Here is a 23,353-nt window from a genome sequence, read left to right as displayed (position 1 = left end):
ACCTTAATGAATGTCATGAATTAGTTACACGGTATAATGAAGTTGCCAGATTGCTTTTAGGATTCCGTGTTTCGGGAAAAAAAAAACGAAATCCTTTACATAAATATTGACTGACTGAATAATTGACTGAAATATCAACGCACAGCTCAAACTGCTTGATCCAGAGATTTGTAATTTGGCATTTAACTGAATACTTCCTAAAATATGTACATTTGAAAAGTCCACTAAAAAAATAAATAAAAATATACGGGACAGATTAAACTGATAAAGTTAGCCTCGAAGTAAATACGAGACTTGTGTTACGAGATACTAACCTATATTAATAAATACTTATATAGAAAAACATCCAAGACCCAGGCCAATCAGAGAAAGTTCATTTCTCATGGCCAAGCCGGTATTCAAACCCGGGTGCTGAAGTATCACAATAAAACGCAATACCGCTGCGCCACAGAGGCCATCGAATCAAACGCAAAAGGATTGCTTCATTTTGATATCAGACCGAACCATACCGACCGATTTTGAAAACTTTATTGATAAGTTGCTAGTGATGCTCAATGACATGTTTATTGGTACATACATACATTTGGTCACTTCTATATCCCTTGCGGGGTAGACAGAGCCAACAGTCTTGAAAAAACTGAATGGCCACGTTCTGCTATTTGGCTCAATGATAGAATTGAGATTCAAATAGTGACAGGTTGCTAGCCCATCGCCTAGAAAAGAATCCCAAGTTTGTAAGCCCATCCCTTAGTCGCCTTTTACGACATCCATGGGAAAGAGATGGAGTGGTCCTATTCTTTTTTGTATTGGTGCCGGGAACCACACGGTTTATTGGTAACTAGCGGCCCGCCCCGGCTTCGCACGGGTGGACATATTTTTGTGTTTTTTTTTGAAATAAACAAAGAGTAAAAACAAATTTATGCCTATGTCAGTTTTGAAGGTCTATTCTATATCTGTGCCAAATTTTATCAAAATCGGACCAGTAGTTTTTGAGTTAATTCCACACAAACATACAAAAATACAAATCTTTCCTCTTTATTATTAGTGTGGATGTGGATGTGGATGTGGATAAAGGATAATGTTTTCCGTACAGGTGGAAGGCGATATGTTATCACTACGTGCGGAGGAAGCGGCAGGTCACGAGGTACAGGAACGGTGACGCCTATACAACTACACAGGTATGTGAGAATAGATGATTACGTTAATAAATTTTTAAATGCAAATGTCACTTGTCTGTCTGTCTGGTGCACTCTTACGCCTTAACCAATAAACTAATTTTGATGACAGTTTACCCTGAGAAAGAATAAAGGCAATTTTTTTATTTCAAAATGGCAGAGAAGGGGTTGAAAAGAGATTGAAAGATAGTCAGTGAACTTTTACAGCAAACAAAGTCTAAATACCACTACTACTAGTAGGTACACTGGCCACGTAGAAGACATTAAAATGGACGCATTAGACCAGACTAAGTGGAAAGAGAAAAGTCAAAAAGGAATCCTCAGACCCTGAAGCATAATGGGGGAGGGTGCAACTGGGAACTCGTGGAGGGGGAGAAACAGAGTGCTAAATAAATAGAATAGAATAGATTTATTTTCAAAATTGGATACAAGGTATCACTTATTGACGTCACATCACTTAAATCTAATTATAACTACTACCGCTTCCAAAGCGCATGTGTAGAAGAAGCGGCGGAACAAACTACACTGCAAGCGGCGGAATAAACTAAATACATATAGGTATAGCTACATGTTAAACTTTTCTATCCAAATGTCATTTTTTATTATTTTACCCACTCAACATGGAAATCACATAATTGTTAGAGCTTTTGCAATTAATTACGTATTACGTTCTTCCACACTAAAACAAAAGAATTGAGTAATAATAAAAAAGTATTAAAACAAAATCAACTCTGAAAACCACACGGTTAGGGAGCATACCGTAGTATACCAATACTTCATACACGGTTTTCAATGCCATTGAGCGGAGTTCAAATACCAAGGCTCGGTCTATTGCAGCCTTTCATGAGTTTCTGAGGGCGTAACGGTTTAGAGTACCTATTTGTTCCTAGAGCGCGCTACTGAAGGTTATGAATGAATTTCCCGCGAACGAAAATTGCGTAGGTACAAAAATTTTTCTCTCTGGTAAAAGTTATACAATTATATAAATTTTTTTTATAAAGTTAAAGATGAAAATTAAACAGGAATGATAATTTTTAAAGGACTTATTAAAATTCAACTTTATAGTAGTGTCACGGGCATTATTATTTTAGCTTTTTCGATTAAAAATGAGGAACTTAATTGCGATTAACTTTTGCCAATGTAGAGATTTACGTATAACTAAGTGACAAAAAACTATTTCTCCTGTAAAAAAAAAAAGATAATATCTTAATAAATCTGAGTATTATTTATTGGGTGTAGTGTTAGTTAACTTTAAACACACACAAGGATTGCGGTTTTTTTTACATGTTTTGATATTTTATACAATACAAATTATCTTTATTGCCCATAAAAAAATGCAAATGTAGTTGAAACATACATTATGAATAAGTTAAGCAAAGGACTTATCGCTAAGCAATCTCTTCCAGGCAACCTTTGGGTCGTGAAAGGTAAAACTTGGAACCGGGTTGACTGCATACCTAAAAGACACAAAAAAGAAACCTGATAATTGAACACTTTTTTGGGAACTAATAAGTGCAATATGAATAAAATTAATTACAGCAGTTATTGTTGTATGCGAAATATGTAAAAGCTTGTAAACACTCGCTCTACGCGAAAACATAAAAAGTTACGCTAACACTACGGCCCTAGTACCCTCGAAAAATGTTTTTTTTTTTACAAACTATTGGAAGCTAACAAAAAGTGGTATACCAAAAACACGACGGCTGTGTAAATCCATTCAGCGTTTTCAGTGGTATTTTTCAAGTTTATTTAATTTTTATTTATTCGTCAAGTTCCTCTTTTAAATGTTTATTTTTTTTTTGACACAGAACTCGCTACTTATATTTACTTGTTTATACTTATTTGTTTTTTTTATCGGAGTATCTGCTTTTTTATAAATTATGTAACTCTTATCGTGGGATTTGTGGTCAACTAAAATATATAAATAACTTACTGTTTTACACATGGTGTTAATATACAGTTTCTATTATTATTCTTCTTCCTCCTGGCTTTAGTGCCGATTGCATCCTCACCACTCTGGAGAGGCGCCCAGGGTATGCTTTTGACCATGGATCTTGAATTGGGTGAGTCAGGTTTTTACACGTAGCGACTCCCATCTGACTTCAGCAACTTTTGCAGGTAAATCTAAGAACTCAGAGAAATCTGCGTATTCACATCGCACATCTCTTTGTAGTCTTAGCAATAAGATAAAATGATACCCTGTACCTGTTTTTTGTATAAATAAAATGGATGTCGTAAAAGGTGACTAAGGGATAGGCTTACAAACTTGAAATTATTTTTTAGGCGATGGGCTAGTAACCTACATATGTCACTATTTGTTGAAACATTCATGACTGATACTGGCCACTTAGAAAAAAAGAAAAACCAAAATAGAATGTCAAGTCAGATGTTGTTCAAAAAAGCATATTTGTTATGAAATATCAGTCCATTGTAGTTCATATTAGTTAAGTTCATCAATAGATCTTAATTGTATTGTCAAACTACCTTAATCAGTTATTACAGTTCAGTGTTATATTTAAGCAAGTGCAGTTTTACTTTTATCATCATAAAGTCCCACCGTCAATTTCCCAAAATCAAACCAAGATCAACTTTAACAATATTTGAATCTCAATTCTATCATTAAGCCAAATAGCTGAACGTGGCCTTTCAATCTATTCAAGACTGTTAGCTCTGTCTACCCCGCAAGGGATATAGACGTGACCATATGTATGTATGTATGAAACCCTGTAATTCGTCACTGTAAATAATTTATTCAAATCCAATTCCTGCTCTCACATTGCACAAACAGATAAACAAACAGTGTTCACTGTGAATAGAGAATGTAGTCTCATCGAGCCGGGGCAATCGAATTAGCTCGCTCGACTCCTGGAAACACAGCTAGTATGTTTAACTGAATTACTGTATGTGTTCTGGAAAGTTTCAAGCATGTAGGATTATATATGAGCTTTCATATGAGTTTTGTGTAGAATATAACCACAAGGCTTAAGTCGATTCAATTTATGTCATTGGTCACGTCTGTATTCCTTGCGGGGTAGACAGAGCCAACAGTCTTGAAAAGTCTGAATGGCCACGTTCAGGAACCACACGGCACACCACAGTCTAAAAAAATGACATATAAAAGGCAGACCGCAATGCACTTTTAAGTGTTATTAGAAAAAATCTTAAAATTATATTAATTAAAGTTTGAACTTATAGAAACAAGGTATGACTTTTCTTTAAGACGATATTAAATAGAGTTTTTACTAACTAGAAACCTTGTAATTCGACACTAAGTGTCGTAACAATTTATTCAAATTCAATTCCATTTGTTTAACTGAATTACTGTATTTTCTTTGGAAAGTTTCAAGCCTGTATGAATTTATAATATGAGCTTTTATGTGAGTTTTGTGTAGAATATAACCACAAGACTACAGTAGTATCAATTTATGTCATTGTTAATTATATTGTAACCTTAGAGTTATTCAATTTTTTTAATTTTTTAACCCTTTATTTAAGAGCAATCAATAATTTTCAACAATTTAGTAATTGTTAAGAATATTTTGGTGTACGGTGTAGGTCAAATAATGTACAGCTTCAAGAACTTTATACGGGCAAAACCGACATTTATTACTTCTTTATGAAATCTGCCTACTAAGTGCTTGCATGCGCGTCATGCCAATTTTACATACACATAATATTTAATTTACTACAATATACGACATCTAACAAACAACCATGGATCCAATACGGGTTACTTCCCCTGCAAAAGTTTCGGAGGTCAGATGGGAGTCACTTCGTGTAAAAATCTGACTCATCCAATCCATGGTCAAAGGGTTTCCCCAGGCTCCTCTCCAGAGTGGTGAGGACGCAACCGGGACTAAAGCCAGGAGGAAGAAGGTGACTGTTAACTAACAACATCGTTTCCTTAGCGCTCACCTACATACCTAAAAGACTCACCCTTATTTACATACATACATACATATGGTCACGTCTATATCCCTTGTGGGGTAGACAGAGCCAACAGTCTTGAAAAGACTGATCGGCCACGTTCAGCTATTTAGCTTATTGATAGTATTGATATCCAAATAGTGACAGGTTGCTAGCCCATCGCCTCAAAAAAGAATCCCAAGTTTGTAAGCCTATCCATAGTCGCCTTTTACGACATCCAGGGGAAAGAGATGGAGTGGTCCTATTCTTTTTTGTATTGGTGCCGGGAACCACAAGGCACCAAATATTTACATACTTCAGTGGCTTACCTACTTGCACATAAGAACACATCCCAACAAACATTTTCTACAATAAATTAAGCCTTTCATATGTTTTATTCCCTAAGGTATACTACGAGCGTGTAAACACACACAGCGCCAGTACTTCCTTCGCGCATGCGTGTTGTGGACAGCGTGACGCCTCCAGGAACCTGGTGCTGGACACCAAGACCCCCATCACCAAGGTCCGCTTCAGCAAGGGGTTCGCGTTTGCTAACATCGAAGCAGCCAGTGGTAAGTACACATACATACATACATATGATCACGTCTATATCCCTAGCGGGGTAAACAGAGCCACCAGTCTTGAAAAGACTGACAGGCCACGCTCAGCTGTTTGGCTTAGTGAAAGAATTGAGATTGAAATAGTGACAGGTTGCTAGCCTCTCGCTTAAAAGAAGAATCCCAAGTTTATAAGCCTATCCCTTAGTCGCCTTTTACGACATCCATGGGAAAGAGATGGAGTGGTCCTATTCTTTTTTGTTTTTTTTTTTTGCCGGGAACCACACGGCATTGTAAGTAAACCTCTGTCACCTTCTTCATCATTATAGATGAAAGAATTCTTCATCAGAACGAGTAGAGTGGAAAATATGTGTTACTCGTATGTTGAAAATCTTTATTCTTTTGACGGGACAGTGGTAAGTAGGTATACTAAAGACAGTAGCGGCCGAGTTACCCCTGTAGTTAGTCCTGATCACATCCTCACCCCTCCGAAGAGAAACTCTTTTGACCATGATTCGGAATTGGGTGAGCCTGTTTAAACACAAAGCTGCTCCAATTTACCTCTGCACCTTATAACGTAGACAAAATTGGATCATGATAAAAACTGCACAATCATCGCTCCCGCTATAATACCTATAAGCCTTTTCACTTATTTCGGCAATCGCTGCACCTATTTATTTATGTATATTGTTTATTTATTGTAGTTTTTTTATGTATTTATATGCGAATTATTTCATTTTATATTTTGTGTAGGTATAAATATATTTAATTTAGTTTGACCCCACATAAAATTCTCTGTCAGATCCAATGGTTGACTGGTAGATAATGCTTCTAGCATTAAGTCCGCCAATCGTGCTATACATTTGTATTTTCTGTAATGATATAAATATAAATAAATTCTATCGTTAAGCCAAATAGCTGAACGTGGCCATTCAGTCTTTTCAAGACTGTTGGCTCTGTCTAACCCGCAAGGGATATAGACGTGACCATATGTATGTATGTATGTGTATATAAATAAATAAAAGATGAATTGAAATTAATAAATTGAAATACGATTGTACTTAAAATTCCATAGAACATATAATTCAATTTGTAACTTGTTTCAGAGTTTGAAGATCAGCGGTCGAGGTTCTTTGCAGAACACGAGCGTTTCGACGATTTTATGGAGATGCGGGAAGGTCTGGACCTCATCGGAGTCAGCTCCTTCAAGGAGTACATGGTGGCTTACAGGTAACTTACCATTGTTAAAAGCTCATCTATTCATACTTATCTTTATTCACTAATATTACTGAAATACCTGTAGCAATCTCGAATAACGTAGCTTTCTCACGATGATTTTTTTTAAATCTGTTCTGTATCTTCGTAGATTAAACATACAAACTCACAAACGGTTACTTATTAATTTTTATATTCATTTTGCATTATTTACAAATCTTATAACAAACCTACGCAAGAAAAAGGTGAATGAAGTATCTATCGATAGGTAAAATTTGGAAAACAAAAAATGGATTGTGCCAAAATTAGCCACACACATTTGTAGTGACGTAAAAAGTCTGGGAAGATTTCTCTTAAGAAAATCTGAAGATTACTGTAGGATATCAACTTGTAGGCTTACAACACTAATTGATTTCGAAGTGAAATCTAAGTCCGGCGTCCATGGTTTAATTAACTACATATTTCTCTACTTAGCCCAGAGTTCAACAGCTCATTGAACTTGATTATGGAAAAATGTGCAGAATCTGTATGCCGTGATTTTGTTCCAGAGAGGCCGGTGGATGTCCGTGGTATTCCTCCCAGCTGCTGTTCTGGACGTTGTCATGTCTGCTTTTGTCCTGGCCTCTTCGCATCCTCATCGAGTGTAACACAGCTTATGTCCACTATACGGTGAGTTTGAAAAACAAAAGTCTTATTCCGCCTATACTCGTAAGTGCAGAAGAGAGCTTGGATTAATTGGGTATGAACAAAGGGGAAGAAAGGAGTTATTTATTTATTCAACGTCTGCCTGTCTTTGGCATTAGGAACTGAAAATTAAGTATTACTTAAAGTTTTTCTGATCACTCACATATTAATTTTATCTCGGAAAGTAACATACCTGTTTCTTCTATGAGACATTATTACACAAACTATACTCCTAAGCCACTGACTGCTTTATAAAAAGGAACATTTTCATAGGCTTAGCAAAGTCAGTAAATCATTTATGGGGAACTGTATACGATTTTATAATAGGTTGCCGGAGTCTGTTCTTGATATGCCCAACCGAAAATTCAAAGAGTATGTAAAGAAAGTACTTTGTGAGAAGGCTTATTATAGGACTGATGATTACCTTAATGATAAAAACATCTGGCTCGAGCTTGGCACAGGAACCTCGTAATTAATTGTAGTTTAATTTGAACTTAAATCAAAATTTCAGTACACTCTGTACATAAATCTTTTTAAAATTGGCAATCCATAAAATATATATATATATATGTGGGAATAAAAGTAAAACAGTGCGGAATTATATCGTAAATCTTCTTATTTTATTGGACTTCTTAAAAACACATCTTATAACGTCTTACATCGTACCACAGACTCACTATTCTATATCTTAATGTTACCAACGTAAAAATAAGGTTAGCTAACAAAAAGGATTTAAATAAAAACAAAACTTCTCCCACACGGCCGTCCTGCACATTCATCTGACCCAGATGAACAAGTGTCATTGTCGATCCATGGCTTCAAATCAGCAAAGCTTGTTGTATAGGTAATAAAAAGACTTTCCTTTTTAGCAACCCAATCACCATCCATATAAGCGATAAGCTTCTTTCTATTTCTGTAATAATTTCTTATATTTTCTTTTTGAATTTTCTGTATTGGTTCTTCAGCATGCAGCCTTAACTCATTTCTTTTCTTATTATAAATCTTTAATTCTTCTTCATCTATAAATTTCATAAATTCTTTGTTTCCAACCTTCATCTTTGACCCAGAATTATTAATAACTTTTTTCATCTTTTCTTTCAGGTTTTCTATAAAATACTCTCTATTAACAGGTTCTTCAATCTTAGTAGTTCCAAAATGTGCATTTGGTACTTTCTTCTGACGGGCAGCAATCTTTGTATGCATTGTGCACACTGGATTTCTAATTAATGCGTCAGCATTATTAAGTTCTATTTCATTACTGTACTCTTCCAGGAGCGAAGCCCAACGAGCTACAAGTAAGTCTTTCTTATGTAATGTTCTTTCTAGTGGAGGTAATGGACGTGGACTCTGACGGATAGGATCTTCATCGGTAAGTACTAATTTTATATCAATATTACTTTCTTTCTTCTTTTCTGCATTCTTATATTCTTCAAATATTTTATTAATCTTTTTAGCAATTGCTTTATTTTCAGGGTTATGATCTTTATAAATAGCATGATTTTCTTTAACAATTCGTGTCATGCAAGGATTTTTTTCTAGATAAACGCCCTTTGCAGTAAACTTGACTTCAAATTCTTTAAGAAGAGGATTTCCAAGGATAATGCTAACAGGTATACAGTTATCTTGTACAACATAAAATTTAAAATCGGTATAATAATCATCAATCACAACTTTAGCGCTCAAAAGTCCTTCCGTGTGTAGTCGTTTTCCTGCTATCCCAGTAAGTTCTGTAATAGTATCTTTGTCATAATTAGATTCATCTTTAATAACTTTCATAACTTCAGATATTCTCATTAAATTAACATCGCTTCCGGTATCTATTAGTGCTATCTTTTCAAAATTATTAACTCTAATTCTCTTGTATGGAATTTTAACTTCTTTATCTTCTTCATCAATCTTAATGTTGGTTTTACCATTTTGAATATTCAGCACTTTCTTAGGTGAGTCATTACATTCTGTTCCTTTGTGGCCAAATTCATTGCACCTAAAACATTTAATACCTTTTGTGCATGCAGGTGCTTGGTGATCAAGGTCTCCACATTTAAAACATCTCTTCATAGTCTTGTTCTTCATTGGTTGAGTAGACAACGGGCTAGACTGGTTCTGACATTTTTCTTTCATAGTTTTATAAATGTCTAACTTTTTTCTAAATTCTTTAAGGTTCGATGCACCATACAAAATTGCTTTATTCGTTTCAGTATCCTCAATGCCATCAATGACATATTCCATAAGTGCTGCATCTTCAATGTTTCCATGGAGTGCACATTCTTTCATATGAAGAAAGTATTGCTGGTAAGTTTCATCTTTTTTCATTTTTCTTGAGCTAAGTTTCTTATGTATAGCGGCACTGTTCAACTTAGCGCCAAATTCTTCATCAAGCTGTTGTTTCAGGTTCTTATAATCCCGTACACTTCCGAGTGATCGTAGAAATAGTTTAGCGGTTCCGGTTAGTAATCTTTTAGCATAAATCAACTTTTCAGTTTCCGACCAGTCCATCAACTGCGCAACATCTTCAAACTCGTCGAACCATGTTGAAATCGGGTAAGTATCGTCTCCGCTAAATGTCGTCATCGATTGTTCGATGTCTCTGAAGGATATTTTCGGTGAGTCATCACGAGACTCATGTTCTTCCATATTATCCTTTACATCCTTCTTCGGCGGCATTTTGATGTGTTGTAAAGAGATTAACTATTCAAAATAATAAAATGTCAATGACTTCGTAAACAACTTCAGTTCAGTGTCCACAGTACCTACTTATTGAATATAGGGATCAGTGACAGTATCGGGAAAATAGCACTGCGTCGGTAAAACAGAACGTCTTCATAAAATCAAAATGGCCGTTACTTCTATAAAATAACACAGCTTCAGTTTTCGTTTTTTATCACTTCGTCTTCAATTTCTTCACACTGTTTTTTTTTTATATCCCGGACGAGCCCCCAAAAAAGTTGTGGGAATAAAAGTAAAACAGTGCGGAATTATATCGTAAATCTTCTTATTTTATTGGACTTCTTAAAAACACATCTTATAACGTCTTACATCGTACCACAGACTCACTATTCTATATCTTAATGTTACCAACGTAAAAATAAGGTTAGCTAACAAAAAGGATTTAAATAAAAACAAAACTTCTCCCACATATATATATATTTTTCTTTTTTCAATATTAAATCTCATAAATATATAAATCTCCCGTGAACAATGTATTCTCCCGTCCACATTCTATTCTAAGTATAATTTAATATTGTGAAGTTGACGTTGTTGAAGAAAATGCTGCAGTGCAGTTTGTTACCGCTTCTTCTGCACTGACGCCTTGGAAGCGGCAGTAAACTTAGTTTTTAAGTAATTTATTTGACGTCAACCAAGTTGTTAAACCATACGACAATTATTAAGCGATATAATAATATCCTATAATAATGAATAAAAAATTTTGAATTTTGAATTTTTTTTGAATTTTGAACATTTGTTGCAGATAACCAAAATATTCGGTACGAACTACGAGTTAGACCCCAGCAGACAGCTGGATCTTGACACCCACTTGTCAGACACCCTGCCGCCGGTGACCGCCACCAACTACGCGTGGGCTCTCGCCGACGAGCAAACTGCCGTCCTCTGTTCAGTTCCCCGTCCATCCAGAACCCTCCCCCTCTCTCACGCATCAACAGTTGATAGCCTAGAACTCTTCGCCGCCATCAGAGGCAACTGTGCCTTAGTGCCATCCTATTCGGAAGCAATGCGCATCGACGCCGCATTGAGAGAAGAACCCACTGAAACTGGCGTCCAAGTAGACATAGAACCAAGACCTCGACCCAATATTAAAGCCGCATCTTTCGATGAACCCACGCGAAGACCAAGAGTCACAATAGCTGGCACCCATTCCAGTAACAGCATCTCAACTAGTGTAAGAAATAATGAAGCCAAACAGCAGAACAGAAGATCGTGGGCAGGTGTTCTTACTACGGCAAGAAGTGCCAGGCAGATTTTAGAAGAATTTAGAACTCCAAATCCAGTCAATTACCAACCGATGCCTGACGCGAATAGAAGAGAAGGTGAAAATACTCTTTATTATTCTAGTGAGTTATCACCTACCTGTTCCCGTGATCCTTTTGGTGGTCGAGCCCAGACTACTCCGACTGATGAGCCGCCTTCCTACGAAGAAGCTTTAAGGCTTCCAGCACTAAGGAAATTGACTAGGTCCATAACTGGTACGGACTTAGCTGGACCAAGAAGGGCGTTCCTTAGAGACGTGTTAGCAAATAGAAGGTCATGTTTAGAAGGAGTTGGAGTTTTGTCGGGAGCTAAGGTGGTTAGGCTGCCTTATACTGAATCTGGGGATGAGACTCCACTATAGCGAAGTGGCGATGACTTTTATGGTGCATTCATTCATATAATCACGTCTATGTCCATTGCGGGGTAGACAGAGCCAGCAGTCTTGAAAGACTGATAGCCCACATTCAGCTATGGTGTTAGTAGTTTATGGTGCAATAAAGTAATTAAGTGCTATAGTCGCGTGGCTGTTCCGAAGGCCATGAACTGATATTGTTTTTAATATAACATTTACACGCTTTGGAATTGTTTAAATGTTCTGAAGATGAGCTTGCGCAATTACTAGTATTCGATAAAGGTTAAGGCATAAATGTAATGGTTCCATAGGTATTAATTATGATACAAATAGTATTCATTAAGCGTCATGACTGCTCTGAAATTAGTCGTCGTAATTTAATTTGTTGCTACTTTACAGAATATAAAGTAAGGAAATTTGAACAATTCATTATTTTACGTCTTGGGTCTTGGGAAATTAAATAATATTTCTTTTTTGTTTTGCCCAAAGCCAACCGAATAAAAAAATTAAAGCGACTTATTGTCATGCAGGCCGGTTTACACGAAGTAAAATCTTCTTTTTTCGATTAGTTGGGAAATCTTTTCGAAGCTTGTTCCTTTCATGCTGTCCTTGCAAAGTGAGAACTGTTTATAAATAGCGAGAACAGATTGTATAATAATTTATATATGTTTTATTGTAACTTTTACAATTTGTAAAGTACAATAGGCGGATATATCTATTTATTCCTCCTAGCGTTAAACTCTCTGGAAAATTGCCCTGAATACACCTTTTCATTTATTATTTTCGTATGTGATGTGTGTACAACCCTTTTATTCTAAATTCAAAAAGTAACTAACTACATTCAGAATAGTCATGAATATATTATACTATTTATAAATACTACTGGTATTAAACGCGCACGTGACGCGCCTTTATTTTCTGATGTACCTTTATTTAACATACTCGTAATTCGAAACTTCTCAGATACGATAAAATAAGGGTAAGTTACGTGGGCGTTCAATACCTTTAGTAATTATAAATAGTCACTATTTTAGTGTCTAAAGTAATATTTATGATGAAGTACGCTTTACTATGAAAGCTCATATTTTGTTAATATATTACAAAAATAACAATAAAATTAAACTAACATATTCAGCAATATTTTATTTTATTAAGGGGTAATTTTAACTTGCAAAGTATACAAAGTAATACACAGCTTGATAGTTAAACCTGTATATACTAAATTAGGTGTAAAAAACTTGAATGAGTATAAAAATTTTCGTTAAACTTTTGCCCCGGACTTCGTTTCCGTTTTCCTTTAGGTCGAGTTTTTACGAAGTAGTTATTCCATTGGTTGTACAACCAAAATTTATAAACGAAAGTTAAAATCACGCGAACGACACCGCGGGCAAAAGTCAGAATTGTACAACCAACATTATTATTGTACTAACTGCTATTGGCTAGAAGTAAATATAATACACTATAGACAGTATTTAACTCGCATTAATAATAACTGTATTGATATTGATGTAGATAAGAAAAAGGCAGTGCCTTGCAAAGTTAAGATTTAAATTTTAAAAAAAATACGCCACAGTAGAATAAAACCACAGCAGCGGACTTCGTAGGTACGACGCGAGGGAGTAACGAGCAATAAAAAAAAACATAAAATTCTAATTAAGGTACAAATTTCAAATAAAGAATTCGAAATTTTTATTCCTTATTATGGACACGGGACATTTCAAACTAACACTAAATAATTGTCAAATCTTTTGGTTTCACAACATTGGTTGACGTCAAATTAATTACTTAAAACTAAATTTACTGCCGCTTCCAAAACTGAAAAAAAACTTTTGTCAAACCTCACAAATTACATGCTTTTGTTATAAAAATCGTAATATTTAAAGGCAACAGCAAAATATGTAGGTACCTACGCATAACTACCAGTTTGTCAAAAATAATGGGGCATTTTTATATTGAAGGATAATTTAATAATTATATCAGAAGCACCACATCTAAGTAACTTTTTTCGCTTATCAGTTAACTATATTAAGGTAATTGAAGCAATCACAGAGCAAAATCTGGAGACGTTCTTGCTCTGTGGACTCATCACGCACACTTACTAAAACATTTTATTTTCTTCTTCAAATTGTAATACTCTGACGGTTGTTCATTAAAATTTTAGTCTAATTTTATGACGTATACAATACATGAAGATAGTTATGAATGTGGACTAAACGAAGGAAGTATTCAGAGATCGAGGCAAGTGGAAAGATGTAGTCTCTGCCCACCCCTCCGGGAAAGAGGCGTGATTTTATGTATGTATGTATGTATACAATACAAAGTGATAGATTTTTTTGCGTCAATTTCTGCAAATGTGTTTCATAATACGAACCCACGAGCATGACACGCGCGACATCGTTTTTATCGCGCGAAAAACTATCGCTGTTTCACTATTTATTATAATGTGAAACGGGACAGCGATAGATAACGGCGTCGCACAAACCATTTCGCGCGAAAAACTATCGCTGTTTCGCTTTGTATTACGTCTTGAAACGGGACAGCGATAGATTTCACGCGATAATAACGGCGTCGCGCAAACCATGCTGAATTATAATAAGTATTGTGTTAAGTCACTATTTTATGTTTAACTTACACTCAATAAGAAATCATCCGTGATTCAACATTCCTTCTATTAATGAAATTATAACAAAAAGAAAAATAGCATAATATTATTGTCACGTCGTAGCGCTAACATACAAAGCTTGTAAATAAATTAGGGTAAGTACAAATGTTAAGGTAACTATGAAGTGCCAATGAAATGTACGTCGTTAATTAAGGAAATGGAATTGTTGTAATAAAAATACTAAATTATTTCATATTGCACAAAGTGCCCTATAAAATTTGGTTATTTTCTGCAATAAATGTAAATGCCATGGAGAAAATAACCACTGGAGAAAGCATGGCGACAGTGTGGAATTAACGTAAGTCGCAATATGCCCACATCTTCTGTTAGATAGGCATAACGCGACTTATTCACACTGTACTATAAGGTATACAGCGAGTTAAGGGTTGACATTCGTTCAGTTTTTGTTTTTATTTAAAATCATTGTAATTTTCATCCAGTTGCATCATTATCAATTCCTTGGAGCCTGTGATATTTTAAAGCATTTTAAACTTCGCATTGAGACCTTTGCTCTCTCATCTTTGCATCAGGGAGATGCAACCTCTGAAATCATTAATAAACATTATTATTCCAGGCAACATTTAATAAATACAAAAAATTATAGTTCATTTCATCTGCTTTTATTTAAGCTACCCTCTGGTTTAAGAAGACAGCGTAAATTTTACGTTAAAAACTTGCAGAAATGTAGGAATCTATACTGTCTAAGAATGTTTCGAAACGTCAAATAAAAAGGGTTTGTTCGTGGTTTGATCAAATCTGAAGCGTTCTCACAAAAGGTCAGGTCAAGAGTGCCCGTAACCGACGAGCTTGCATGAAGGGAGTTATGAATGGATAAAGCAAAAGAAGTATGCAGGGATCGTGGCAAGTGGAAAGATGTAGTCTCTGCCTACCCCTCTGGGAAAGAGGCGGGATTTATGTATGTATGCTCGCGTTAATAAGAAAAAATACTACATAGGCTATCATAATGTCGCGTCGCGTCATCAATCAATGTATACTTCTATACTACTCGTAATATTAAAAAGCTGAAGAGTTTTTTTGTTTGTTTGTTTGAACGCGCTAATCTCAGGAACTACTGGTTCGAATTGAAAAAGTCTTTTTGCGTCGAATAGACCATTTATCAAGGAAGGCTTTAGGCTTAGGCTTTTATATAACATCACGGTGCAACTATAAGGAGCAAAGAAATAATGGAAAATGTTTGAAAAAAAAAAAATTGGGGAAAATTATTCATCCTTGAGGGCTTCAATGATGCCCATAATAACAATTCCACGCGGACGAAGTCGCGGGCACAGCTAGTCATGATCTGATAAAACCTCATGCCTTCTCCAGTGCAATTTATACTCCAAGGCTACAGGTAAAGTTTTGTTATTACAATTTCTTAATCAAACACCAAATACCACAAACTAATTTACCGAAATACGCTTTTGGGTAGGCGTACAGTGTCTGCCATAATTTAATTATAATAAAGTGAGACATAACTTATATTATGATAACGCTTAAGTTTTAATTGTATTTAAAAGGGGACATCAACTAGATATTAAATGCCTGATATACGTAGCGATATATTATAGCTCTTAGTGGTACTCAGGATTTTTTAATAACAGAAATGGCCGCGTTGTTTGTTGCACATATATTTTTTTATAACTTTGTTTATCATAATCCCTTTTTCGCTTCCAAATTAACTTTTACAGCTTTATAATTTTTCGCATTGTCTTATTATTTTACCACGAAACTATGTATATATCGATACGTTTATATTAAAGGGTTAAACTATATACTTGTAGATATATAGGTAATATAATGTATAACTACCGCTTTTAAAGTCGCAGTAACATTTAGCTGTAAAATATGGTAAATACATGAGTGGTCACGCTAAACAATATTTTCGATTATAAAGCGTGAAAGATGTTTATTATTTTCAATAAAGTATGTTACAAATGTTGATGTTTTTCATTTGTGTTTAAGAGAAAACAGTATACCAACCGATAAGTTTCTGAGGGTCAACCCGTGAATGTTGACAAGACATACGTCTATCTTTCCTCATTTTCTTACGATATTGTTGTCTTAAAAGATAGAGTTAGAGGGAAATTAAGGTATATGCCTTGTCTACGTTCCTGAATGACAAGGCTCCCTGTGGGCGGGTAAGAGGCGACTAAAGGACGCCCAAAAGACGCCTGAAGTCAAACGTAAAACTGTTGCCTAAAATAAAAGAGCATATCAGTCCATTGTAGCGATTAATTATCCGAAAGACTATACAATACTATAATACATATACCTACTAACGTCTATATCCCTTGCGGGGTAAACAGAGCCAAGAGTCTTGAAAAGACTGATAGGCCACGTTCAGCTTTTTAGCTTGGTGATAGAATTGAGATTTAAACAGTAACAGGAAATTTATAAACTTGCTGTTTTTGTTATTTCACATGTAATACTGTAAAGCGTTTTACACATCTTACTCGTATGAATTCTCGCATTCCGCTAAATTTCACTGAAATGTTACACTTATTTATTACAGTCGTTATTTTTATGAGTAAAGTGAAAATATTCAAAAATATATTACGTCGTTTTCCAGGCTTTTAGGTGCGTCATATTCCTTTAAATATAACATGAATTCACAGGATTAGGGTACCGTGATACAGAACCAAATAATAGCAAATATCGTAAGGATATCGCAACAATATTTTGATAAATATCGCAAAAGCTTTTCGTTGCCATTTATTTATTTTTGTGATAATTGAGTAAATGCCTGTGTCGATTTTTGATGTCTGTATAAAGCATTCGTAATGACATGAAGTGAATACATTAGTTTGAATACTAACCAATGCTCTTACGGTGGGGGAAAACATCGTGAGGAAACTAGCACATTCAGACAACTAACCATGATGACTGTTACCATGATCGATCCAATATGGGTAAGGTTTCCTGCAAAGGTTGTGGAGGTCAAATGGGAGTCACTCCGAGTAAAAACCTGACTCACCCAATCCAAGATTCATGGTCTTAATAATACATAACTATACAGCGCCCGCGGCTCCGACCGCGTAAACCAAAATATATTTTTCGCGGGAATTTTGGGATCGGAATTAATCCCTTTAAATTGGAGGATTATTGGACAAATTCAATTGTTAAACAAAACATATCGCACGACATACATATACATAATTACGTATCATCACATCTTTATCCCTTAAAGAGTAGACAGCCGCAACTGGCACTAGGTATTATGTTTTTCTTGGCAACGAGACCACCATTAAAAATTAGAAGACTTAGCTTATCCCCATAAGCATTTAAAAATACCCACGAGAAATAAATTTATTTTACTAAGCTTATGCCTCCCGATTAAGCCCGGAGCAAAATCTTCTCATCATCCGTCCTAATATATATAATAATAATGTGACTCACATTATTCCCTTAGTCGTCTTTTACTACATCCATTGGAAAGAGAGAGTCATTGCGCCACACAGCTCTTCGGAAAGCTGTTTTCCTATAAATTCAGTGAAATAGAACTAGTTTTTCAAATCGCCCGTCAAAATATTGCCTCGCTCGATATCAGTGTTGCCCTCGGGGGTGCGTTAGGGCTCGTGCAGGATGCCGCCGATTTCATACGACCTCGGTCGTACCGACTCACAGCTCGGAGCCAAAGAATTTACATCTATCCACTTTTAGGATCGACCAAAACCAGTGTATCGTGCGGGCGACTAGCGATCAGCGACCGATCAATAATATGACCAGCTGTCATTGTCAGATAAAGCGCTAAACCTGCATTAAAAAGGAGCCAGATTGCAATGCAATTTTTGTTTTAAGTTAATTTTGACACGCAATAAAAACTCGTCCGTCAAGTTTGTAACAATTTGAAAAAAGCTTTAATATCAAAATTTCAAAAACGGTGACAATTTTACAAATTTTAGCGTCGATGTCACTAAGTTGGCAATACTTGCTGTCACTACGCCTGGTCATACGAAATCGGAGGCACACTGCACTGGGCCGTTTAATTATACACGTTCAATCCAGTCGGTCCGAGTCGGTGCGACCGAGTAGTATGAAGTCGGCGGCACTCTGCTCGAACCCTTAGCCTAATCCGGGAAATCAGAATGTAATATTCAGTGAAATATATCCCACTTTGGGAGATGGATCTGCGTCAATGTATACTGATGTATTTTGAGTAAAATATCGCAGTGAATTCCGGTTTTGCTTTGCGTCTATCCGATTTTTAACTATTATCCTTTATTTCATTCTAAAGAGGACACTGACTGATACATAAATACAATCGCATCTATATCCCTTGCGGTTAAGACAGCCAACAGTCTTGAAAAAACTGAAGGGCCACGTTCAGCTTAATGGTTAAATTGAAATATAATTAGGTAATATCAGATTGCTAGCCCATCGCCTACAAAAACGATTTTCCAAGTTTATTAACCGTTCCCTTAGTCGCTTTCATGATATCCACGAGAAAGATAAAAAGTAGTCCTATTCTAAGCCGATTCAAATAGTGACAAATAGTGGTTGCTAGCCCATCGCCTTAAAGAAGAATCCTTGACATTTGAAATTTGGCCTGTAATCGACCCTTTTTTCTTGATTCGCCAAATTCCAGTTAGAAATTTAAAAACGTTAAGGCAAACTATGGTATTATTATATTTAATTTTCAACTGCAGTGATGTGTTTTATACAAGTGGGGAGATCGCCTGCAGATAAATTTATTTAATTTAATTTAAGATGTGTGCACATGATTCGAACATGGACCTTTTTTCACTAAACCTAAAGGAAATTCAATCTGTATATTTTCTTTGTACGCAATTGGTTTCTGCGTCTCAATATTTCCTCCTTATTTGGCCAATAAAAGGGTTCGTTTATTTTTATGAGAACATAATTCAAGGTATATTGTTGTCAAGTGCCGTGTGGTTCTCGGCACCAATAGAAAAACGAATAGCCACTACATCTCTTTCCCATGGACGTCGTAAAAGGCGACTTAAGGAGGCTTTTTAAGTTAAGATTCTTAATTTAGGCGACAGGCTAGTAACTAGCTGTCACAATTTCAATTCTATCATTGAGCCAAACAGCTGAACGTGGCCTATCAGTCTTTCTAAGACTGTAGGCTCTGTCTACCGCAAGGGATATAGACGTGTTTATATATATGTATGAATGTATATTTTTTCAAGTAAATTTGGTTTTTAATTTCAAATTATGTAAGTAAAATACGTACTTAATTTGAAATTAAAAAACCAAATAATCAAGTTTGTGGATCTGCCCTACGGTTTCCAGTCTAATTCCCCTCATTAATCCGAGTTTTGGAGATTTGGGCACGATACAAACGGACGGAAATTAGCTGAATAATGAGAAGATTATAAGGGACGTAAATCAAACGAAATGTATGTTATTTTTTTAAAGGTACATTCATTCATACTTTCACTTATAGACTTAATTCGCATCTTTATCCCTTACGGGGTAGGCAGCGGCAATGTCGAAAAGACTTGAAGGCCCCGATTAGATGTATGGTTTAATATATGGTGAACAAGAATATTCAATTTCAATTTCAACTTTGACAGAAGAATTGGACACCGTATAAAAGTTCACAGACTTATATTAGCGGGGCACACAATTTGTATGAACTGATATTCAAAAAACAAGTAGACAAAAAAGTATTGCCTTTATTTTGATTATTCGATAATGTTTAACTTGTTTCCCTTTATAGTAGCGTTTAATGTTATATAATAACCTCTTTTTTCTCAGATCTATTATTTCTAGCTGTGAGAATTGGCTTCTTTGATAACCTTTTTTTAAAATATATACAGATATTCGGCTTCCCTATTAAATAAAATATGTATAGATATTGTTATTTTTTGTATAATAGTTTGACGGTATAAGTGGCGCAGCGCAGCGCTTGTCTTGTGACACCTGAGGTCCCGGGTTCGAATCCCGGCCAGGGTATGATGAGAAAACGCACTTTCCCTGATTGGCCTGGATCTTGGCTGTTTATCTACATAATTATTATTATAAAATATATCTTCTAATCTATAATCTTAATTCTATCATTAAGCCAAATAGCTGAACGTGGCCATTCAGTCTTTTCAAGACTGTTGGCTCTGTCTACTCCGCAAGGGATATAAACGTGACCATATGTATATTTGTAAAATATAGAGTTGGTATCTCGTAACACAAGACTTCGTACTCAACTTACTTCGAGGCTAACTCAATCTATAATATGTCCCTTATATATTTATTTATTTATTATTCCGAACTCTATGGTGGGCGGTAATGAAATCCTCAGTTGGTCCCGACTCCCGATAATTGAATCATCCCGGGTCGACCGCCCGAATTTGTGTAGCCTTATTGATTTCTTGTTTGAACGAGAAAACTTTCAGCATCCCTGTTTTATTAATGCAATTAATGATTCGTTAACCAAGATCGGTCGGTCTATTGTTTTGAATCCAATAAGTTCTGGTGTCAGATTTCGTTAAGAAAAGGTGATAAATTCTTGTGCATCAAAACTTCCTTGAGAATCGTAGCTAGAAAAAAACTGTTATAGCTTAAGGTAATTATTAAACAGCAGCGTATGCCTGTGGAAGTTCATTCATTCATATAATCACGTCTATATCTATTGCAGGGCAGACAGAGCCAGCAGTCTTGAAACACTGACGGGTCACGTTCAGTTGTAAGGCTTAATGATAGTAAGTACTATAATTTATTTGTTTCTTTAAATACCCTATTTATTTGTTTAAATATATTTTTTGTTTTGAAAATGAGCACAGAACAGCAATTACTCAGTTATTATCTTCATACGCTATGACAACCCAACCCAGAATTCAGATGTCACAAAAAATGTGGAGCAGAAATTAATAATTGTACCTTTTTTTATCGATTAAAATCGACCTCGATTTCTAACAAAATCGGGCAAACCAAATGCACTGATATGTCGAAAATCGAATGAAGGCTTAAAATTAAGCCCAGTTGAATGAACTGGGCAATGTACCTACAGCAATTGATTGAATTCCAAAACTCTGTATCATTTGTACTATGCCCGAAACCACGTTTAGAAATTCGTTAAATGAGTAATTCATTTCATCAAATAAGTATAACTTTTGACAAGCCTTTTAATCTTAGTTATATAAATTACTTATTTTAAGGATCTTCTTATAAATTTCTAATATCCTAATAGTATAATTGATTCGGTTGTGCAACTCAGTGACTTTTTCAAAAATCGGTCAAAAAATGAGTTGAACTTGCCTATTGAGAGTTCCGTACAATATAAAACTATGTATTAGAATATTAAATTTCAATTTCAACTTTGACAAAAGAACTGGACACCATATAAAAGTTCACAGACTTATATTTGCGGGGCACACAATTTTTTATGGACTGAAATAATCAAAAAACAAGTAGACAAATAGGTATTGCCTTAATTTTGATTATTCGATAAATGTTTAACTTATTTCCGTTTATAGTAGCGTTTAAAGTTCTAACGACGATTTCAGTTACTTTTTATCACAGGTAATCATAAGAAGATGGTCAGTAACTGCTTTCTACTTATACTGCGTCTAAGCCTACTTACTATTTTAACTGACATTCATATATCATTTCTCTTCCCTGGAAGGGTGGGCAGAGATTACAAATTTCCACTTTTGAGGATACCATAATATGCTCTGGTTTTTTGTTTAATTTGGAGTTTAATTGCGTTCACCTCAATACAATGGTAACCATGATGGTGTACATATATAAGGTAAATAGTACAAGTAGACTTTTAGCGATGTAAAAATGGCTCCTTTTGTTTTTTGAAAACGTCCTGGCTTTTATATAAATAATATTAGTAAGGATTATTCAAATTTCCAATTCATTTTTCCAGTCCAGTTGAGCATTCATAATGTTTTCAGTAGATTAAATGGGCCCACGTTCATGTTATACATACCTATAGGTACAGTTCACGCTTCACTGCCTATCGATCGGCGAAAGTTAACGCTTCCCGGTACAGCTATCAGAACTAATTGATAATTGAAATTGAATTATGTTATTACTAGCTTTTGCAAAACCCAGCACACAATTATTCTCGAAGGAATTTTTAGGGCAAATGATTATTGATAACTAAATGATTTTTATTGCAACAACATTATTGGGTAAGTCTATGCAGTGCGTCTATAGTCGTTTTTTTAGAATTTCGTGCCTAAAAGGAGAAAGCTGAAATTTATATCTTCTAATTTAGAATTCCTGTTGTCGTTTTAACAAAAAAAATATTTAGGGTACCCCATACCCCATATAAAAATATATATGTTCATAATTCCGACGCCTTAAAAGGTGGAATATATGTTAACAGAAACTGTAATTGAAAACTTAAGAGCTATATTGTAATCATATTTAAGGAATAAAAAAATTAAAAAGAAAAAAAATTAAAAAAAATCATATTATTACGAGTATTTACTTCACACCAAAAATTGTATTACGAGTAAGTAAATAACGTTTACCTAATAATAACTGAATAATCTAATTGAAATCTAAAGACAGGTTGCCCCGCACGGCAGAAAACGCGCGAACATTACAACATAAGGTTTAATAAATAGAAAATTAACAAAACCTGTCTACCCCGTAAGGGATATCGACGTGACTTTATGTATGTATAATATGTCAAATTAAATAAACGATTAGATTTAATGGCTTCTCTTGTAAAATATTATTAATACCTATTTGACAACGGGTAATAAGCCCGCCACATACTTTGAGTTAGTATTTATTTTACAAGAGAAGCCATTAAATCTAATCGTTTATTTAATTTGACATATTATACATACATAAAGTCACGTCGATATCCCTTACGGGGTAGACAGGTTTTGTTAAT

The 23,353-nt window shown here is 35.1% G+C and overlaps 2 protein-coding genes across 2 annotated transcripts in view; one reads left to right on the top strand and one right to left on the bottom strand.

Annotated features, from left to right (window-relative positions):
• LOC106140944 (transmembrane protein 151B) overlaps positions 1-12,446 on the top strand; it is a 67,328-nt gene extending 54,882 nt beyond the window's left edge. Inside the window, exons 4-8 of the mRNA XM_060948316.1 lie at positions 1,094-1,178; positions 5,488-5,653; positions 6,745-6,868; positions 7,402-7,522; positions 11,007-12,446. Coding sequence (XP_060804299.1) covers positions 1,094-1,178; positions 5,488-5,653; positions 6,745-6,868; positions 7,402-7,522; positions 11,007-11,885 — 1,375 coding nt within the window. The 3' untranslated portion in view covers positions 11,886-12,446. The remainder of the gene's footprint in view (positions 1-1,093; positions 1,179-5,487; positions 5,654-6,744; positions 6,869-7,401; positions 7,523-11,006) is intronic.
• On the bottom strand, positions 7,653-10,201 carry LOC132902567 (uncharacterized). Its single transcript, XM_060948322.1, has 2 exons — positions 8,655-10,201; positions 7,653-7,659 (listed from the first exon to the last, which is right to left on the bottom strand). Exons 1-2 carry the CDS (start codon positions 10,199-10,201, stop codon positions 7,653-7,655), a joined length of 1,554 nt encoding a protein of 517 aa, XP_060804305.1.
• Positions 12,447-23,353: the final 10,907 nt, after the last annotated feature.

This window comes from Amyelois transitella, chromosome 15 (genome assembly GCF_032362555.1).
Source record: "Amyelois transitella isolate CPQ chromosome 15, ilAmyTran1.1, whole genome shotgun sequence".
Taxonomy (NCBI): Eukaryota; Metazoa; Arthropoda; class Insecta; order Lepidoptera; family Pyralidae; genus Amyelois; species Amyelois transitella.
This window is presented reverse-complemented; position numbering and strand designations above follow the sequence as displayed.

Coding starts and splice junctions, on each gene's coding strand:
- LOC132902567 (XM_060948322.1), bottom strand. CDS start 10,201: ATGCCGCCGAAGAAGGATGTAAAGGATAATATGGAAGAACATGAGTCT.